This window comes from Camellia sinensis, chromosome 15, assembly GCF_055761805.1.
Source record: "Camellia sinensis isolate YWXY chromosome 15, ASM5576180v1, whole genome shotgun sequence".
Lineage (NCBI taxonomy): Eukaryota > Viridiplantae > Streptophyta > Magnoliopsida > Ericales > Theaceae > Camellia > Camellia sinensis.
The window spans coordinates 143,083,378-143,102,530 of NC_138975.1; the positions used below are offsets into that span (position 1 = coordinate 143,083,378).

Here is a 19,153-nt window from a genome sequence, read left to right on the forward strand (position 1 = left end):
TTATAAAATATTACGTGTCTATATTTCAGAATTACTGAATAATTACCCATAAAATTTTCCTATAAACAGATATCCAAGTTGGTGAGGATTTTTTTTAAAATTTTTTTAGGGGGAGGATTTTAGTTATTATCGGTAAAAATCTTGTTTTATTTATTTATTTTTCTACTAGTTTTATTATTTGTAATTTTTCCCCAAAAAAATCTCTCCCCTGCTTGATAAGTTGCTGCGAACTTATCGGCAATTCCCCTCTAAGTTGAACCTTCTAAGACACTCTCTCTCCCTCACGCCTCTCTCTCTCTCTCTCTCTCTCTCTCCAATAAAGTAAAGGAACAAGAAGGAAGGAAAAGAAGAAGTTGAATTCTGAATTTAGAAAGTTAGAAGAAATTGTGTGAGGGCGTGATCTATCCTCAGCTGCTCTCTGTTGTAGTAGGTGTTGTTGTCGTCAGCTTTTCTTAAATTCTTACTCTGAGAGGAATTCACCAGTTCGATTCGATGTTCAGCTTTCTGTACTAGGGTTGGTTTTAATTTGATTTGATTTTATTTCAATTGAATTTGACTATTGAGCACTGTTACTTTTGACTGTCTCTCATCTCAAATGCAAGAGACGACATGGTACATACATGTATGTTGCCTTGGTTTCCATCTTCTCCAGTTGAAATGATCTCTGTATTTACTCCTTCAATTTTGCTGAATTCAAATGGGTTTCGGTAGAATCTTCAGAATTCTCTTTCTTCCTCTTGGGTTTGTTTAGTTTCTCTTATTGGGCGCCCCTGCTGCTCTGTAGCTTCTGTTTTGCCAATTTTTGTTTGGATTCTTGATTTTTGGTAGATTCAATCCAAATTTAGAAATTCATATGGCTTCTTCTTGTGATAATTCAAACTCAGTTTTATGATCCTTGATTCACAAGCTAAAACGATTTGAAGCTCTTTAATATATATATATATATATATATATATGTATATGTATATGTCTACGTACGTATGTATGTATACTTTCTCATGCACATACATACAATAGTTAAAGCTTTTGATCCGTTGGTGTCTTCCATTTCTTTATTTGGAAATTCCTTTTTCTAGTTGGAAATATGAAAAGAAGGCATTCAGAAATAATGAAATTAAGAAAAGTCAGAAAAATGACACAACACCTGTCACTAGTCATGCCATTCTTGTGAAGTTCTGTTACTTTTGTTTATTTCTGTATATATACCTCTTGGCCTCACTTGCAGTTATAAATTCTTTATGCAGAAATTACTAAAAGTTCCGACCCATCATTTGATCTTCTTCTGATAAAAAAGGCAAGGTAATAAAGTCTATCTTTTAACGTATATTACTTCCTATACTACATATGGGGGAGAGAGAGAGAGAGAGAGAGAGAGAGAGAGAGAGAGAGAGAGACAGAGTTTTGGTGACAATCACTCTGCCACTGCCCGTGAGTAGCCCACTACTTTGTTGGTTGGTCATTTATTACTTCCTCTTTGTGACCTTTTTATTGCTATTTTTCTATATTTCTTGTGAACGTTGTCCACATCCTTTGAACTTCGATTTTTGAGTTCTAAGTTTTTCTTCTTTTCCCCATATATTAGAATAAGTGTGTGTACTCTGTTCTCTAATCAACATTGATTCTTGTAAGAGAGGTCATTTGTTTCCCATTCCTTTTTTCTGATTCTCTTGTTCAGTGTCATGTATTCAATTCCCTGACTCTATATAATTTGGGTTGGCAGATTCAGCAAATCTTTGGACATGGGATGCCTGGTATCGACCCCAAAGGACTCTGGAGGAAACAGAAGGCGGCCAGCAAACATTGGGGAAGTTTCTGTTTTTGTTCCTGGCTTACGGATTCCTACACCTGTGGACTTCTCTCAGTCACTTGGTGATCAATTACCTAGAACTTTAGTTGAACGCCTTTCTGCTCTTAGAACCCGAATAGTTGTAATGGCAGGCCAAGAAGCTCCAACAATTACAAGAACAAGGAGAAAAACTACTACTCAACACGGTTAGTCATATAGTAGCCTGATGTCTTCTGGAATTGTTTGTAATCGGAAATAGTAATGCATCAGTTATTGTCTCTCAGGAGGTTCAACTTTGGCGGATCTTCAGCAGGCTCTTCAAGATTATTTGCCTGTTCTTCTTGGATTAGTTAAAGATGGTAAAACACGAACCGTGCTGATCCCATTAGAACATTTTCTATGTTTACGAGTAGTCCTGATTGTTACTTGTCTCTATTTTGCAGGAAGCTTATTACAACACATGGTACAGTTTGTTTGGATTAATCAGGAGGATGATGCAGAGGTGAGAATAGAATCTGATTGTTTCTTCTATCTATATTATTTTTTATTTGACACGATATTTTTTCTATTCAGATGAAGGCTTGTTTAATCTGAATTAACAATCTTTCAGGAAACAGCAATGTCTAATGCTTGGTATGAGGTTTTATCAGTTCTGCACTTGATGGCAGTGCTATCATTATCACAAGCTAACTTGCTGCTTCTTCCAAGAACATCTGCTGATGGTTATCAACCAAAAGTTTCAGAAGGTGCTCTTAAGTGTTATTAGTGTGCCCATTCCAGATTTCTTTGTACCGCAACAAATAAGGATATATTGTTTGTAGTTTGACAAAATAGCTCTTCATGGTGACAAAATTTCAGATGTGCTGAGTGATTCATCATTACAAAATATTGTAGTTGTGGCCTATTAATATTGCTAAAAATCCTTATACTTCAGTGTAAGGAGCTAAGAATATTGCAGTCATGCCCAATTATTGTTTTGATTTTTGCCATTATGCTGACTTGGCTTTTCTTGTTACGGATGGTTCTTCTGTAAGTGTGTTGTTTTCTATTCTTTGATGTGGCAGAGAGCAGGCGGGCTTCAATTGACATATTATTAAAGGCAGCTGGATACCTTGATTGTTCTGTCAAACAAGTACTCCCGCTGTTGCCTGTTGAACTCAGGTCTGCATATGAAAAGACTTGCTTACTCACTAGCGTACGATTTTAATAATTTTCATACACTGCAAGGTTACTCATTTGACTCTTGTTCTGATTTTAGGAGAGATCTACCAGTTGACCTAGCTGAAGGAGTTCTACGAGCACTTTGCCTTCAAGCATTAGGGCAGGTACTTGGTGTCTTGGTGGTTTTAGTTAAACTGTTAAGTTGTTTAGGTTTCATACCAACAGATGAGCATGCCCATGGACACAATCCAATATACTTACTTGTAAATAATCTGTTTACACTACTACGTTTCTAACCATGCTCTAGGTTTGACTATCATTCAACTGATTCCACAAATGATCTGTCTTTCTTTTGGCAGTAATCAAGTTGCAACAGGCAATCATGAGGAATTTTATTTCACAGATTTATGATACAAATACTAATGTGCCAGTTTATCACAGAGATGATTAAATTAAGAAGTTAAATAAAATTGACACAATGGCTGTAAAGAGGATAAAAAGTTTTGAATTGTTTTATTTGCTTTATCAACATGTAAAATGACATTTTTCAAATTCTACTCACATGACAGTCATAATTTGAATGAATGTACTTAGCCTGTCAATGTAAATGAACTGGAATCTAGAACTTCAATCTGATTTTGTACACTTCATTGTTTGCACTTAAATTTTTTTTTTTCAAAGGCTGAAATTTGTTAGGCCATAATTAAATTGTGAATTCCTAGTTTCATAATTAGCTGCTTTCTGAAGGGTATGAAGGATTACCAATACCCATGGTTTGTTCAATTTGTGGGTATCATGTTTAATCTTGAGCTTATATAGTTTGCTTTCGATTTTAAATAAAGCTGGAGGTCAGCACCAAGTTGACCCAAGATAGCACTTATTGGTTGGTGGTCTTAAATGGACAAAAATTCAAGAATAAAAGAATAGCAACATGAAAAAACAAAATAGAAAATAATAGCTGAAACAATGAAATAGGCAACAAAATGATTCAGAACAAAATCTGATCTTAAAGTTTATTACATATAATATTGTATGATCTATCATACTAAATAAATAGTTGTAGAAAGTTGTCCTATGGATTGATTCAAAACTTGTCTTAAGGGGAATTGATACTCAATTCCTTGAGGGGTTTAAAAATAAAAGGGTCTCTGTAGGTGTATGCCTCATGAGCCAAAGCATAGTCAAAATTGTATTGTTGGGGTAGCTTGGGATTGTGTATCTTATGTGTTTAACTTTTTGAACGATTAAAGTTTTGTTGGCTCTAAATCATTTCTCTTTTGTTGTCAGGTTGTAGATAGTAAGAATAATATTACCATAGAGTATCAGAAAACCATACATAGTTAATACGTATATAAACGGCCTGTTTGATAGGGCTTATAAGCTGTTTATTTCAGCTTTTAGCTTAATTTAAGCTAAAATATTGTGTTTGGTGTAGCTTAAGTTAGCTAGCTTATACCTTAAATCATGCTATTTTTCAGCTTATTTCAAAAGCTGGTTAGGGGGTGTTTTAGATTTCGACTTAAGCGTGCAGCTGGTGTTGGGTGTGTGTGTGGGGGGGGCTAAAATTACTTAAATGCTCTCGTTAATACTCAACTATTACCAAAAACCCAACTATATAAATCCCATTTCACAAAACACTATTCATTGCTCACTTGAGAGAGAGAGAGAGACAGAGGCAATTTCCAGCAGAGATTTCTGACGAGAGTGATTTCCAGCGGAGGCAAATCAGAGTTCTCTCTCTTCGATATCTCTTCTCTCTCTTTTCGCGATCTCTCTCTCTTGATCTGAAACTCTCTCTCCTTCACCACCGCCATCGCGATTTGAAACCCTAACCAGAGCATTGCGATCTGGTCAGAGAACCAGAGCTCTCAACAAACCAGAGCTATCTCTCTCTCTCTCTTCGCGATCTGGTCAGACAACCAGGCTAGGGTTCTGGTCGCGATCTGGTCAAACCAGAGCGCTCTCTCTCTCTCTCTCTTCTCTCTTCTCTCCTCTCTTCATGATCTCTCTCTCTCTCTCTCTCTCTCTCTCTCTCTCTCTCTCTCTCTCTCGCTTGCGCGCGCGCATCTCTAGTGTTGTTTCAACGGCGACAGCGAGCCATCTCCGGCTTGTACCCAACATTAATATAAAAATATATATATAAAATAACAATTTTTATATTAAATCACACTAAAATAATTTTTATATTAAAAATACCAAATAATATATAATGAAATATATATAAAATAACCATTTTTATATTAAATAACAAATAATATGTAAAAAAATCACAACATTAATATAAATTAGAACATGAATATTAATTGGTATTAATTTTAATAAATTAATAAATTAAACAAAATTAACAAAGAAAGAAGAGAAGAAAAAAAAAGAAGAGAAAAAAAAAATAAGGAGAAAAAGAAAAGATTGATATAAATTTATTTCACAATTAATATTGATATAAATTTATTTCAATTAAATAACTTCTATTAAAAGAATTTTATATTGATATAAAATTCTTTGGTATTGTAATAAAAAAAAATTTGTTGCTAATTGATATTAATGAAAAAAAATGAAATAAATTTTATTAAATGAAATAAAAAAAAATGAAATAACAATTGTTGTAATGAATTATATCAATTTTTATATTAATTGATACTAATTATATTAACTTTCATTAATGAAATAAATTTTTTTTAAAATTAAAATTGAAGAAAATGAAAAAATAACAACTTTTATGTTCATAAGGGCGAAAATGACAATTACATAGAGCAAAAAACTATTTTACAGCTTATTTACTAAACACTATTCTGTTGCTTAAATCTATAATCCTACAGCTACACCAAACAGGTTACCAGCTTATGTTCACATCACAACTATAAGGTATAATCCGTTAAGGTATAATCTATAATCACTTTCCCACAGCTCTACCAAACGGGGCCAAAATATTGAGCTCTGTATTTTATTTGATAAAAAAGTGTATTCAACTATTCAGGTCATATCACTGAAAGCTAGCAAACCTTTTGATTTCTTATCCCAAGGAATCATATTTTCATTGCCACTTTATTCTATTTACGAAACAATAAAATTAAAGGTAAAGAACAATAAAGTTCCAGTATTGCCTGTCATTATATGGATTGGTGATATATATTAAAATATGGTAAGCGAAGGTTCATATTTATAACAAGTCGCATTCAATAACCTTTTAAGTTCTAATTGATTTGTATGTTGTAATATATATTGGTATTGAATCTTGCTGATATGGAAGTGAATTTGTAATTTGATATCGGTTGAAACTCTTATGAAGTAGGGTTGATTACAACAAAACAAGATTTTTGGATGGTTAAACTCTCGAATGTTAGTTATTTTATTATTTTATTTTTTTGTCTCTGCAATTTTCTTCTATGACTACTACTCGTTTTAGTACTCGCAAATGCTTTTCACAAATTCATGCAAGTTATTCTTCGGAAAAGCTTCTTACGGCCAGTAAAACCTCATATTCTTACTTAAATTATCTACAAAATGTTACATATCTCATTTATTTTCACAAACTCTAAAATGATGAGCAGCATTATTGGGAACATATCAGACATATCCTTACCAGTTTCTCACTGATGATTTATATGCAATCGACTTCCTGTTGTTGGTTTAGTGGGTCGTATTATTAAGTCAACTGGTTCAAGTTGAATGGAGTACTTGCATTGTTAAATTTATTCTGGAAACTGACTTTACATGGGAACTACACTGTTTTATCATTTTTTAATATGTTTTTTCAATGGCTGTTTTAGGTTGTTGATATCCAACTTGGATTAGCAATTGATAGTACCAAGGCCACGCTTGCAGTGAAGCGAAGAATAGCGTGTGAGATGGTAAAGTACTGGCAGCAGGTATTACTGCATTACCTTTCACTGTTGTTTCTAAGCTCTTACTTACAGATATAAGTCATTGGGGTTGTGATTATCAATTTAACATGCCTTTTTTGTGGCTTCCAGCTGTCTTGCATTGTGGGAATAATATGATTGTTCTTTCTTTCTTTCTTTCTTTCTTTTTTTCTTTTTTGGGATCAATTATCAATAGGGTAGTTATTATTGTACTACTAATTATATGAATATATATATTTTTTGAAGAGTGAAATAAATATTATTTATGAGGCACAAAGGAACAAAAGTGACACAATATACACCTCTTGCCATATCAAAGTGCTCTATAATGATAATGCTTTTAGAGATCAAGATTTGATTTATTTTTCATCGATAATGAAGGAGGCCAAAAGTTCAAAAATTGCTAAAGAGAAGGGGAGACTGTTCCAAGACCGAACTAATACAAAACGATGGAAATTACTATTGAACCTATACAAAAGAACCTCCACTCCCTTAAATGATTTACTGTTCTGGTCTCCGCAAATGAGTCCATTAGGCACAAAGGAGCCAAAAGCCAAGTTTGTTGTCTTTCTTCCACACTCTACCTCCTCTCCAACTATATATCGCATCCTCGACCTTGGACCACCCAATGCAACCTAAACAAAGGGAGGATCAACACCCAAGACTCTCTAGCCATTGAGCAATAAAAAAGAAGATGACCAATAAACAATCATCTAGGGAAGAGCTTATCAATAGTGAGAATCTTTCCATGTGTCTCATACCATCCATAAAAAGCAACTAGGAGGGGGCCTTAAGAGACTTCAAGGAAAAAATCCTCTTGGTATCCCACCAAGTGACCACAGAAAGATTTCAGCTCACAATGGTCTAACCTTGATAATTTCCATCTCATCTTGTTACCCCTCTCCGAATACATCTTGCTAGATGCATGATTAAGCACCTCAAGAAGCTCACCAGCTCATCTGTAACCCAATCATGTAAATATATTCTCAAAGAAATATCCTAAAATAGGTTATCTTATCTCCAAATCTTTTCCTTTTAAAAAATGTGTTCTTTTAATAGATTTCTCCAAATGGATTGGTTAAACCATTGTCCATTTGAAACTGTTGTGGGTCTGCTGAACAGTCCCAACTCGATTTCTAATATTTTTTTTGATAACTTGGTATCCAGCCCATTGGACCGACTATTCCTGGGGACCAATCCCACCGTCCACTTGCGGGGGCCCCAACTAATTCCAATTTCTAATTTGAAAGATATCAAACCCTCCCTTTAGCTTTTCTGAATTGGTAGCTAGTCAGTTTATGAGTTAGTTTTTGTCCTACTTTACAATACACTGCACAGTTTTCACGATTTTTATTGTGCCCTGTGAGTTCTATCCTTTATTATAGGGACCTATGTTTCAAAATTCTGGTTCTACACCTGAAATTGGTCACCTGTCCAGAATAATCTCCAAAATCTCTTCCTTTTAAAAAATGTGTTCTTTTAATAGATTTCTCCAATTGGATTGGTTAAACCATGGTCCATTTGAAACGATTGCAGGTTTGCTGGGCTGTCCCAATTCAATTTCTAATATGAAGGTTTCCACTCTCTCATCACCTATAAATGAATCTACCCTTCTGGGTTTTTGTGTGTGCTTTGATGTATAATTCCACCTGACTGCATTCACACTAAAAAACCATTTGATTATCCTCTTTCAAGCCTCATTTTTTGGATATAGTGGTTTAGGTAATGCTCTCTCTTGATATCAAATCCAACTAGTTTCGGATTGTCTCTTTTTACTTCTATGCCATACTCTTGCTCTCTTGATTTTTTCACAGTTATCCCTTTCCGTTCTTCTATCTTAGAACTAAATTGATTGACTCGACCCAAAAAAATTCATTTTCATTTGACCACTATGATCTTCCTTGACTTGACCCCTTTGAGAAACCATTTCTTTTCAATGGAACCTTTGAGACCTATTTGCTTCCTTTAAGGCTTATTCAACCCGAGAAACCGCAACCTCCGTGTTCATCAATTAGAATAAGGTGAAGAGCCGGATAGGGTTCTCACCTCCTAGGACTTGTCTAGTGGAAAGGACTCACTTAATGGAGTAAAATAACTTGGGATCGTCGATCTCTTCCTTAAAGATTGAGATGAGTCAATTTCGGTCAATGGTGTGAAAACAGTTCCTGATTTAGGAAGGTTTAGATTTTGGAATCCACTTTGGTCGGATCAGGATATCAGTTCATTTCATGCTCTTCAAAACAGATAGTGAAAGCAATTAGTCAACTCTAACAACTAGCATACATCCTGCCCCTTTAAGCTATGATGTAAGCCTGTTTTTATCATATTTTGTTATGCTTCCAGTTCCGTTATACTTATCTATCTCCTTTTTCTTTTCTTTTTTTTTTTGGATAAAGAACCACACTTTATTAAAAGGCATCAAGATGATGCAAAGAATACAACAATGGAAGCCATAGAGGCTCAACGGACTAACAAATCAAATCCTTCACAAAATCTACAAAAGCTAAAACATCAGGATCAATTGAACTTGTCACCCAACTATGTAAAACTGTAAGAAGCTATCCCAAGGGACTGAATGGGACACCTCTTGAAAAACACGCCTATTCCGTTCCAACCAAACCAACCATAGAATACAATGATAATTAAGCATCCACGCCTTCTGACGGCTCCTTCCAACTTGACCCCCCACCCAGCTTTGCATGACTGCCTTAACCGAATTTGGTTACACCCAAGTCAATCCAAAAGTCGCAACAACTAGTACCCAAAGTCGAGAAGTAACCAGACAATGAACGAACAAATGATTCACCGACTCCGCATCACCACAACACAAGCAACACCAATTAACCGATATGTGGCCCCGACGAATTAAATTATCCATAGTCAAGATATGCCCCAACATGGCCATCCACACAAAAAAGGCCACCTTAGATGGCGTACCCGAGACCCAGACACACTTCCAAGGAAAGCAACCGCCTCCTCATGAGCAAGCACACCATAATAAGAAGATACAGAAAACGTCCCCAGGACATTCCCATACTAAGGGTTGGTTTGGGATGTTCTAAAAAAGTACACTTTTTGACTTATTGGCTTATATGGGTTGGGTTTGGGTTGGGTTTGATGTGATGTGTTAGAGAGGTGATGTGATTTAAATAGGATAGTGACTTTTTAACTTTTTGTATTATTTAGTTTATGCCAAACCAACCCTAAAGAATCCTGCCCAACCTCCCCTACTCGTAACTCATATAAACAACCCAATAGCTCCACCAACTAATCTTGCTCCCAATCCTGTACATTACGGTGCAGGCGCACATTCCAAACAGTCGAAACCCCTTGGCCAGACCGCACAACACCCACATCACCTCAGTGTCATTGGCAATACCAAAAATCAAGGGGAACCGCAATTCTAAAGTGAGGTCATGACACCACCTATCATGCCAAAACCGAACTCTATCTCACACCCCTATCTTTAGCTTCACTCTCTTCCAAAACTTTTCCCATCCCAGCCAAATCCCTTTCTATAGACCATGACCATGAGATTGCCCCACCCGCCCTGAACACCACCCTCCCCTCTCTACACCAAACTTCGCTACCACCACCCTTCTCCAGAGACGATCCCGCTCCTCCACAAAACGCCACAACCACTTCCCTAACAGGGCCACACTGAACAAGACCAACCTTCGAATCCCCAAACCCCCATTCACCTTGGGATGACAAATTCGATCCCAAGCCACCAAGTGATAATGAAAACCCTCCCCCCCACTACCCCACAAGAAATCCCTTTGCAATTTCTCAATCCGCTTTGCCACTGCCACCAGAATCACATGGACGGACATAAAGTAAGTCAGAATGTTGGATAGAACACTCTTAATCAACATTAGTCTACCTCCTTTCGATAAATACTGCCGTTTCTATCTTGCTGACCGCCGCTGCACACGTTATCTATCTCTTGCTTCATAGATAACCCACTGTGTCTTGTTCCCATCCAACTCACCAGGAGATTGAAGAGCGGTTTGCGCATGGCGCCCCACAATTTTGTCTTTCTTAAGTATGGATGCTCATATTGTGTTACTGTCAATGATCTGATGATTTATAAGGTTTTGGCTTTTTGGGATCTTTAACTGGTAGGAAAATGGGCAAGTGAAGGCTATAGCTAATTGTAGAAACCAAAACTCTCCATAAATTTAGGATTGTACATAATTCTATTATTTCTTTTCATGGGATGATATCATGCGTTTGTCACACAAACCGACTATTGAATAGCTGGCTTGTGACCAATCCCATCTGTGGGTTGGTCAAAGAGTGCAGTTCTGGAAACATTGGTTGGGACAAAGGGAATAATGATTTTATTTGTTCTGGCATCATTAATTTGTCAAAAAAATTTCTCTAACAACAAGTTTGTTAAAATGTACCAAAACCTACCACTACACCTACTCCACCCACTTCACCTACTCCATCTACTACTCCACCTATTACATACCTACCTCCTCTAATCTTCTATATATAGGACTCATTGTAAATACAACAATCAATCAATCAATAATACATCAATTTTAACAAAGTTATTAACCTGTTTTTGTCTGTCATACACGTACATGCTATTGATTATCCATCATGGACCTTGTGCATTAATCATACTGTTTTTATGTTGTCTGTTGACAAATATAGAGATGCACCTAAAACATGTGTTGCTTTGTCTTTGCTTCTCATGTTGTAGGCTCAAGATAACATAATGAACCTTCCACTATCAAATGGTTGGGGAGAAAAGCATCGGCTCTTTGTTAAGTGGAAATACATCGAAGCAAAGGTATCTTTTGATTGTTTTGTTGCTTTCTTTGTTGTTTATTCTTTTTATCATTCAGTTTCAGTTATTAGTCTAGTTTCTTTGTTTATGTATGTTGAAGCTGTATGTAGACTCTAGGCATGTAAATTTGGCTGCCTGGCCTGGCTTGTCCCAATTGGGCTTGAGCCAAGTCCGTCATGTTGGGAGTGTTACACGGTATTAGGTAGAGCTCAACCTCAAAAGCTATCTGTTGATGTGAGGGCGCCCTTACGCTTATATGCTTAACATCACTTTAGCACTCAGATGTGGGACTTCGCTTCACACCCTCCCTCACGTGCACGTCAGAGACGTGCACCTTACCCATCCTTGAGTACTTTGGCTCTGATATCATGTTACATGGTATTGGGTAGAATTCAATTCCAAAAACTAGCTATTGAGGTGAGAGTGCCCTCACGCTTATATGCTTAACATTACTTTAGTATTCAGGCAATTTGGGATTTCGCTCCACAGGGAGAAACTACTATATTTTCCCTCTATGTGAATAGAGAACGAGCAAATATACCAATAACAACAAGGTGCTGAAATTCAAAGCAAATAAAAGTAAGCACAAGACACCAAATTTACATGGTTTGGCAATGGGCCTACATACTACATTGGTCAAACTCCAAATCAATCTTCCACTATGAAATGATGGGATTAAGAAATATAAATATATTATTGGCTCACAAACAACAACCATTTCATCACTCAAGAAGTGAAACACAAGAAAATCAACAAAGAACAAGTATAGGTCTCATCAATGGATAACCCAAACTATCAATGCATTAAGTCTTTTGACAAATCATAATTGATCAAAATGTAGCTCGGTCGTGAACATCATACTAAAACTTTAATCAAAACGGAACTTAAGTTGATTATGGAGGAAAAACAAGAAAATAGAGAGAATAGGCACATGTTGAGAAAAAGGAGAGAACTAAAATTACTGTTCTCTGCCTTAATCCCTTGTATTTATACCAGCTGGCAAAATTACTAAAATGCCCTCTTGACTAATACAAGGAGGAATGGTAAGCAAGTTAAAGCATAGTCGACCCACCCTCCCTCCCTCAAGCTGGAACAAAGATATTTTGAATACCTAGTTTGTCAGGAACTGGGTAAAACAGAATAGTAGATAGTAGATACTCTTTTAGTTGAGATGTTTGCTAGTTGATCTCCAGTTCTCTCAAAGGGAGTACAAATCACACCGGCATTAGTTGTTGCAGATTGACACACAGTAGCATAGGGAATGGGTAAACAAAAGGCCACCAGCATTCTTTGGAATTGGAGCACCTTTATAACAGAACATGGTCTCTTCTGTTCATTTTGTTTTTTAGTATTTAGAATTTCCATCAATTCCTAATTATATATTTTTTGCTATTCTTGTTTAGAGTGATGCATAGTTTTTATACTTTTGTCCCCAGGCTGCAGCATATTATTATCACGGTTTGATCCTTGATGAGGGAAACACAGAGAAATCCCATGGGATGGCTGTAGCTGCTTTGCAAGCGGCAGATGAGTATCTCAAAGAGAGTAAGAAGGCATCTGAAGCTTTCAACACAGTTCCTCCTCTTTCACGGTAATCTGCTGAAATCCCTATTTTCTTTGCTACCGGGAATTAATTTTATTTATCAGTTATCTTTTTTCCCCCTCATGATTGAAGACTATTTGAAAAGTGCTGGATGAGAAATCTATAGGACTAGGGTTAATTTAAGAGGTTGTTTGCCCCCCTCACTTCAGACAAACTGTGTCAGGCAACATAGTATGGAGACAGACAAAATAGAACATGTAACACCTTTCCCTTTGCTATATTTGTTGTAACTTTACATATGTTATCTGTTGAAATTTCTGTTGGCAAAACCAATGGGTCAATTTTCTATTGTGGTTTTCACTCAACGTGTGGGATTTGTTTTTTGAAGCACGGTATGTTATGATTTGCTGGGGTCAGCTTGAGTGTCATCTTCAATTTCAATTATGCTCTTAACTTTCAAATAACTACAACATTTTATATGTGAAATGTTGGGGCGCAATCTAGGGACATAACTATATGAATGAGACTTCATCCTTACTTCAAGCGATACCTCAAATTCCTAAAATGTTCCACTAGTCCCAAGCTTGGTAAATAACTCTGGGAAATCAAAACTTTCTTCCGGCCTTGTTGTGATAGGGGGGAGTGGTAAAAAAAAGGTAAATAAAGACCGTCGCCAAAAGCAAGGGATTCCCGGGGCCTGAATGAGAGAGGCAGTTTTATTTCCAAAAAATGTTTGTTGGACTTGGGTTGTGATATGGATATGTGGATCTTGTTTTGGGTCAAGTTATTAAATGAGTTGTTATATATGGGTTTGCTAGATCTAAAGTACTTTAGAAGTCAAGAAAGTCAAAGGTTTCCTATTTTGAAGTTCTAGTCATGGTTGGAGTAAGTTGGACTCTATCCCCTATATACCTGTATAATCTTTCTATGCAATAAGAATTGAGTTTTGGAGAATTATTTAGTGTGTTATGTATATGGTTTTCTTAGCTCTTGTGAGAGTAAGCCCCTTAGAGCGCATCTTCTTCTTCTTCAAGTAATTTCCAACATATTCTCTGACCAGATCTTAGAAGCCACTATTTTCAGCCGTAAAATCATCTTTTAGCTATTAAATTAGTCCCTACATTTGAAACAAGGTTTCAAGTAACGGTTGTGGTATCTGCAATAATGATGGAGGCAGTGACACAAAGTAGGGAAGTAATGGGTGTAGCATAATGGTTGTGGCAATCAGAGCTGTGAAATTATTTTTCCACATGACTTCACATAAACTTACTGATACAAATATTTTTATTTCAAAATTTTTGTGGATTTTGTATATTTTTACATGGTCCAATATATGTGCTAAATTTTGTACTATATTTAAGTAGCTTTGAAAAGGAATTTTCTTAATGATTTCATGTGTCATAAATTCATAATACATCACTTTATTATTATTTATTCTGTTATTAGTGTTGTGTTTCAAACTTCCATGTTACATATGTTAAATAAATAAATAATAAAAATAAAACCATCCATTTATTTGATTAAACAAACTAAAATTATATAATTCATATCTTCAAGTAAACACTACATAAAACTTACAAGTTACAGCTACACAAGGAAAATTATGTTCAATTTTCAAAATTTGAGTAAATACATATATATATATATATATATATATATATATAAGCAGAAGCCAAAATGGCCCTTTAGATAACACGCACCCTAGGACATACTTGACCTTCTTCATTTTTTTATGTAAACAAATCATATCTTGATTTCCAAAAGCATTTTTCTTACCCCACCGCATCTCCCTCCCTTCATCGAGCTTTTCCTTGAATGATTGGGGGAAGGATTTCCTTATTTGAATTTGGCGGGCATTCTTTCCAGTCTTACTCAAATAGAAGGTGGGTTTGAGCATAGGCTCAAACATGAGGGTCCTAGCTACGCCACGGGTTCAATACAAATCTGGAAAGCTGCAGGGATGACAAAAAGAGGGTGCTTTCCTGTGTTGCACTGGAAAGAAAAAAAAAAATAAATAAATAAAATGTCCCCAAGAGATAACATCCTGTGCTTTCAAATCACATATTAACTGCCAGTTGTCAAGAGTAGTTAACCCCTTAGAAGGGAGCCAAAAAGAGGGACGGACTAGTGTAGACAACACTGACTTGATGAGTGAGTTGACCACCTTCATGTCCGCTGCCATGAGTGTGGTAGTACTTCCCAATGGAACAAACAACATTAGCTGATTTCAATATCTACAAGAAGAGGATCTTTGTCTCTTTTTTCCCCCTATGTCTACTCCACAGCCATCATAAAGCTCCTCTTTGCTGCTCATTCTGGCTTAGGTACCCTGCCTCCATCCAGCATACATCCTAATTGGAATTTTCTCCATAATGGATCTTTTTTTTGCCTTGATGACATCTTCTGCAGGCATCAAGCAAGGTTCAAATTCACATTTGTATTTTGTGTAAAGATTCCAATCAGGGGACATCTTCATGTTCGAACTTTAGCATCTGCACATATAAACTTTTCAAAAGGCCAGTCAAAAAGTTTTTTGCATAATAAGTTCCATGTATTGGAGTGGAACCCTCTGCTATGAATCTGTCTTTGTATTTCTCCACTGGGCATTTGTGGCTATCTGCTTTATTAGAAATACTTGGATTCGGGCAGATGAACAAGTTTCTAGGTATGATGTTTGCGAAAGCTCTTGTCTTTCCAGTTATGGTTTTCCTTCCTCTTTGGTTCCTTAAATGCATTCTGCAGATTCACAGATACAGTTAGAACAACATCTTGGGTGTTGAAGATGTCAGGAAATCTGATTTGCTTATGAGCCTTACATAAATAAATAAAAAATAAAAAGACATCAAGTATATCCTTTCTATGCACTTAAAACTTTTGGAGCAGTTGGTTGTTAACATAATACTGGAGTATGCAGAACATGCAAGTATATCCTTTCTATTCACTTAAAACTTTTGGAGCAGTTGGTTGTTAACATAATACTGGAGTATGCAGATCCTGCTTCTGAATCCCAACACCTCCCAGTCCTGGAGTTTCGTGACATGTGAAGGGGTGTGTTCACAATTTAAAATATAACACTTTACTTTACCATCTCCGTCAGCTTTGGCTTTTAAGGCCATTCTTTGTGAACGAGAAATACAGTTGGAAATTGGTGCCTAAATCATGGCCTGATTAATAGCACTGCTAAATTCAGAATTGTTCTTGCCTTCTGGATTTACTAGAATATGTTCACAAGATCCCTTTTTTTCTTAATACAATATTTAGTAATCTTCTTAAATACTAATTCTGATGATGTATACTTTGCTTTTCTTTGATATCAAAAAAATTATACTCCCTTCTTGTAGACCATTGAATCAAGTTAGAGAAAACCATGCAAAGCTCCTGCTTGTTCTACTTTTAGAAGTTTAGGAAACCCCATTTTTTCAGTGGTTTCATTTTCTTTGCGATCTGATATAATCAGATGAACCTAGTTGCAATTTCTTGACTTCTCTGGACTCTAGGATTCGGAGTTCGATTTCAAATCCTACTAGCCTCCCAGCCAATGATCCGACGATTTCCCCTCTATTTCACTAAGGGAGCGTCAAATCCATAGATTCTATCTAGTATTTAAGTTCGGCAAGTGGCACATTGCTCTTTTCTTGCTGTTTGGAAGCAAAGATCAGTAGAGAATTGCTATGTCACTGATTTTTTGTCACCAATTTGTATCACCTCCCACATGGGTACTCATGATTGGTTCTCTTGTTTTGAGATAATTACTAAGTAATTACTGAAAGAAAATGATATCTTGACATGTATTCTGGTGATATAAAACGGTGAAAAAACAAGTGATATATTTAAGTCGCTGTACCGATGTTGTTTTAACAATGTTATGATGGTATATAAAGAGAATTTCATAATCAGTTTTTGGTCAATTTACATTGTAAATCCCTCTCACAGATACCTTAACATGTTGAACGTGCTGTTACTGTATTGTGTCAATTTGCTGTTACTGCTCATTGAACCTCTGTCATTTGACTTAACCTTTTGATCGTTGCAATGCAAAATTTACTTTCTGAAGAAGTAATTGTTCTCATTTACTGTCTACTTACTTCGCCAGCAAGGGTGGAGATGGGAATGCTTCACCTTGTACCGTAGATGATATTGCATTATACAAACCTCCTAATTGCCATTTTTGGTGCAGAAATCCCCCTCTTTGGGGAACCATGAAGTATCTCTCTGAGAAGATTCCAAAGGATACATCAAGTAAGGTGCGAATAAACCGGGATCTGTATTCCTATGAGAAGTAAGTCTTTGCTTTTGTGTATTAAGCTTGATATCGGATTGCAATTCCTTCTAGTTTCAGTTACTGATTGTAATGTGGATAATGATTAAATAATCAGTACTATCCCATGGAGAATAGCGTCATGGGTTTCCATCAATGAACTTTTTTTGCGCTCTTATATTTGGTCAATTCACATGGATTCCCAGTCACTGGCACAGATATCTTTTGTGCACTGTACTTTATGACTGGGTTCTCTTCAGTCTTAAGTGGCAATACTGGGCTTCAATTTGTGCAAAATGCAGTAGGAATCTCCATTCAGGCTGCTCTTTTAAATAAAAAGAACACCACCCCCTCCCCCCCAACAAAACAAAAAAAAAAAAGTGGTGTAGAATGTCGTAGGAGAAAGAGCGAAGAAACACTCAAGAGGCTACAACCATATAAACACCCGCAATATTATTAAACCAAATTTCAATTTGTAGGCTAATAAGTAATAATCCTAATAAAAATAGGAAATTAAAACCCTAATAATATTTGATTACATAATCAAAATACCCTAACTAATAATTATTTAAATCCTAACTAAGATATTTATAATAATAATCTACTAATTACATTTATTAGACCAAAAACTTTTCAGTCTATGCAATGGACCCGCAGGCTTCACCCTAGGTTTCCAAATCTGATGATGGACCTCTATCCAATTTAGAGTTGTGCCATCACTTGGTCTTTACCATTATTGCTATATTTGGTATATATGCATGGCACTGCAGATGATCTCATGCATAATTAAAATACATTTGAGCAGGATTTGCCTCTTTGCTAGAATTACTTACATCGTAATTGTTGATTACAGAATCATGGAGACAGCTCCTACATTACCTGATTTTGCTTTGGCCCTGAAACCCGATGATTATCAACTTCCCCCAGTGCATGTATCTTGGAATGATGAGAACATAAGTAGTAAGGGGCAAAACAGCTCAAACACGCTCAAGGGTGATAGAACATAAGCCATTTATGGTAGCGTTCTCCTGTCGTATGTGGCCGCCGCCGTACAGGGATGGGATAATTGCAAGCAAGGAATTGGCGACTTGCGACAATGAAAATAATTCTTCAGTTACTGTTTTACCAAAAAGGTCTACATTGCTGTTTTCTTTTTACAGATATCTTTTGGTCCTTTTTCCTTGAGAGGTTCTTGTCTCACATGTAAAAGAGCTTTGTACAAGTCCCTGTTGTGTGTAAACTTACTATTCCAGGAAAAGGAATAATTTTATCCTTCCAATTCTCAACTAATGTGTGCTTTTTTCTTCTTCTTATTTTTTTTTTTTTCCTTCTCATTAAATGGAAGCGAGCTCAATTGTCCATTTGTTTGATAGAAAAGCGTTGCACATGTCCTGTTGTGTAAAATTGACTATTTAAATGAAGGCGTGATAATTTTCTTGGTCGGTATTCCTTTTTTCCTGCAAATTATGCTCTTTCTCTCTGTCTCTCTCTCTCTCTGATTTTGTGTCTATGTTTGTTTGTGCATGCATGGGCATATGCTGGTTGGCATTTGCCAATGGAGCTTTTAACATTCACATAATTTCTTTGGCCATGGAAAGGATGGCAAGGCCAACATAAGATTGGTGATTTTTATAAGCTTTGCCTTTGAGCCTTGGGAATGAAGATGATGATTGATATTAGTGTTTGAAAGTGATTTATTAGTGACTGCGTATATGCCCACACCACACCATAATAGCATTCTTTT

At 36.1% G+C, this 19,153-nt stretch overlaps 1 protein-coding gene across 12 annotated transcripts; it reads left to right on the forward strand.

Moving 5' to 3' along the window:
- Positions 1–152: 152 nt before the first annotated feature.
- Positions 153–18,855, forward strand: LOC145788573 (uncharacterized). Of its 12 annotated transcripts, none has more exons than XM_082907683.1 (13): positions 153–514; positions 1,245–1,299; positions 1,721–1,992; positions 2,071–2,145; positions 2,230–2,288; positions 2,397–2,532; positions 2,851–2,947; positions 3,045–3,111; positions 6,715–6,813; positions 11,522–11,611; positions 13,045–13,199; positions 17,329–17,430; positions 18,263–18,855. In XM_082907683.1, exons 3-13 carry the CDS (start codon positions 1,740–1,742, stop codon positions 18,414–18,416), a joined length of 1,287 nt encoding a protein of 428 aa, XP_082763809.1. In that variant the 5' UTR covers positions 153–514; positions 1,245–1,299; positions 1,721–1,739; the 3' UTR covers positions 18,417–18,855. The 12 variants fall into 12 exon arrangements, with proteins under 12 accessions (XP_082763809.1, XP_082763810.1, XP_082763814.1 ...); XM_082907684.1 differs by having other exon boundaries at positions 177–514; positions 1,245–1,294; XM_082907688.1 differs by having other exon boundaries at positions 178–430.
- Positions 18,856–19,153: the final 298 nt, after the last annotated feature.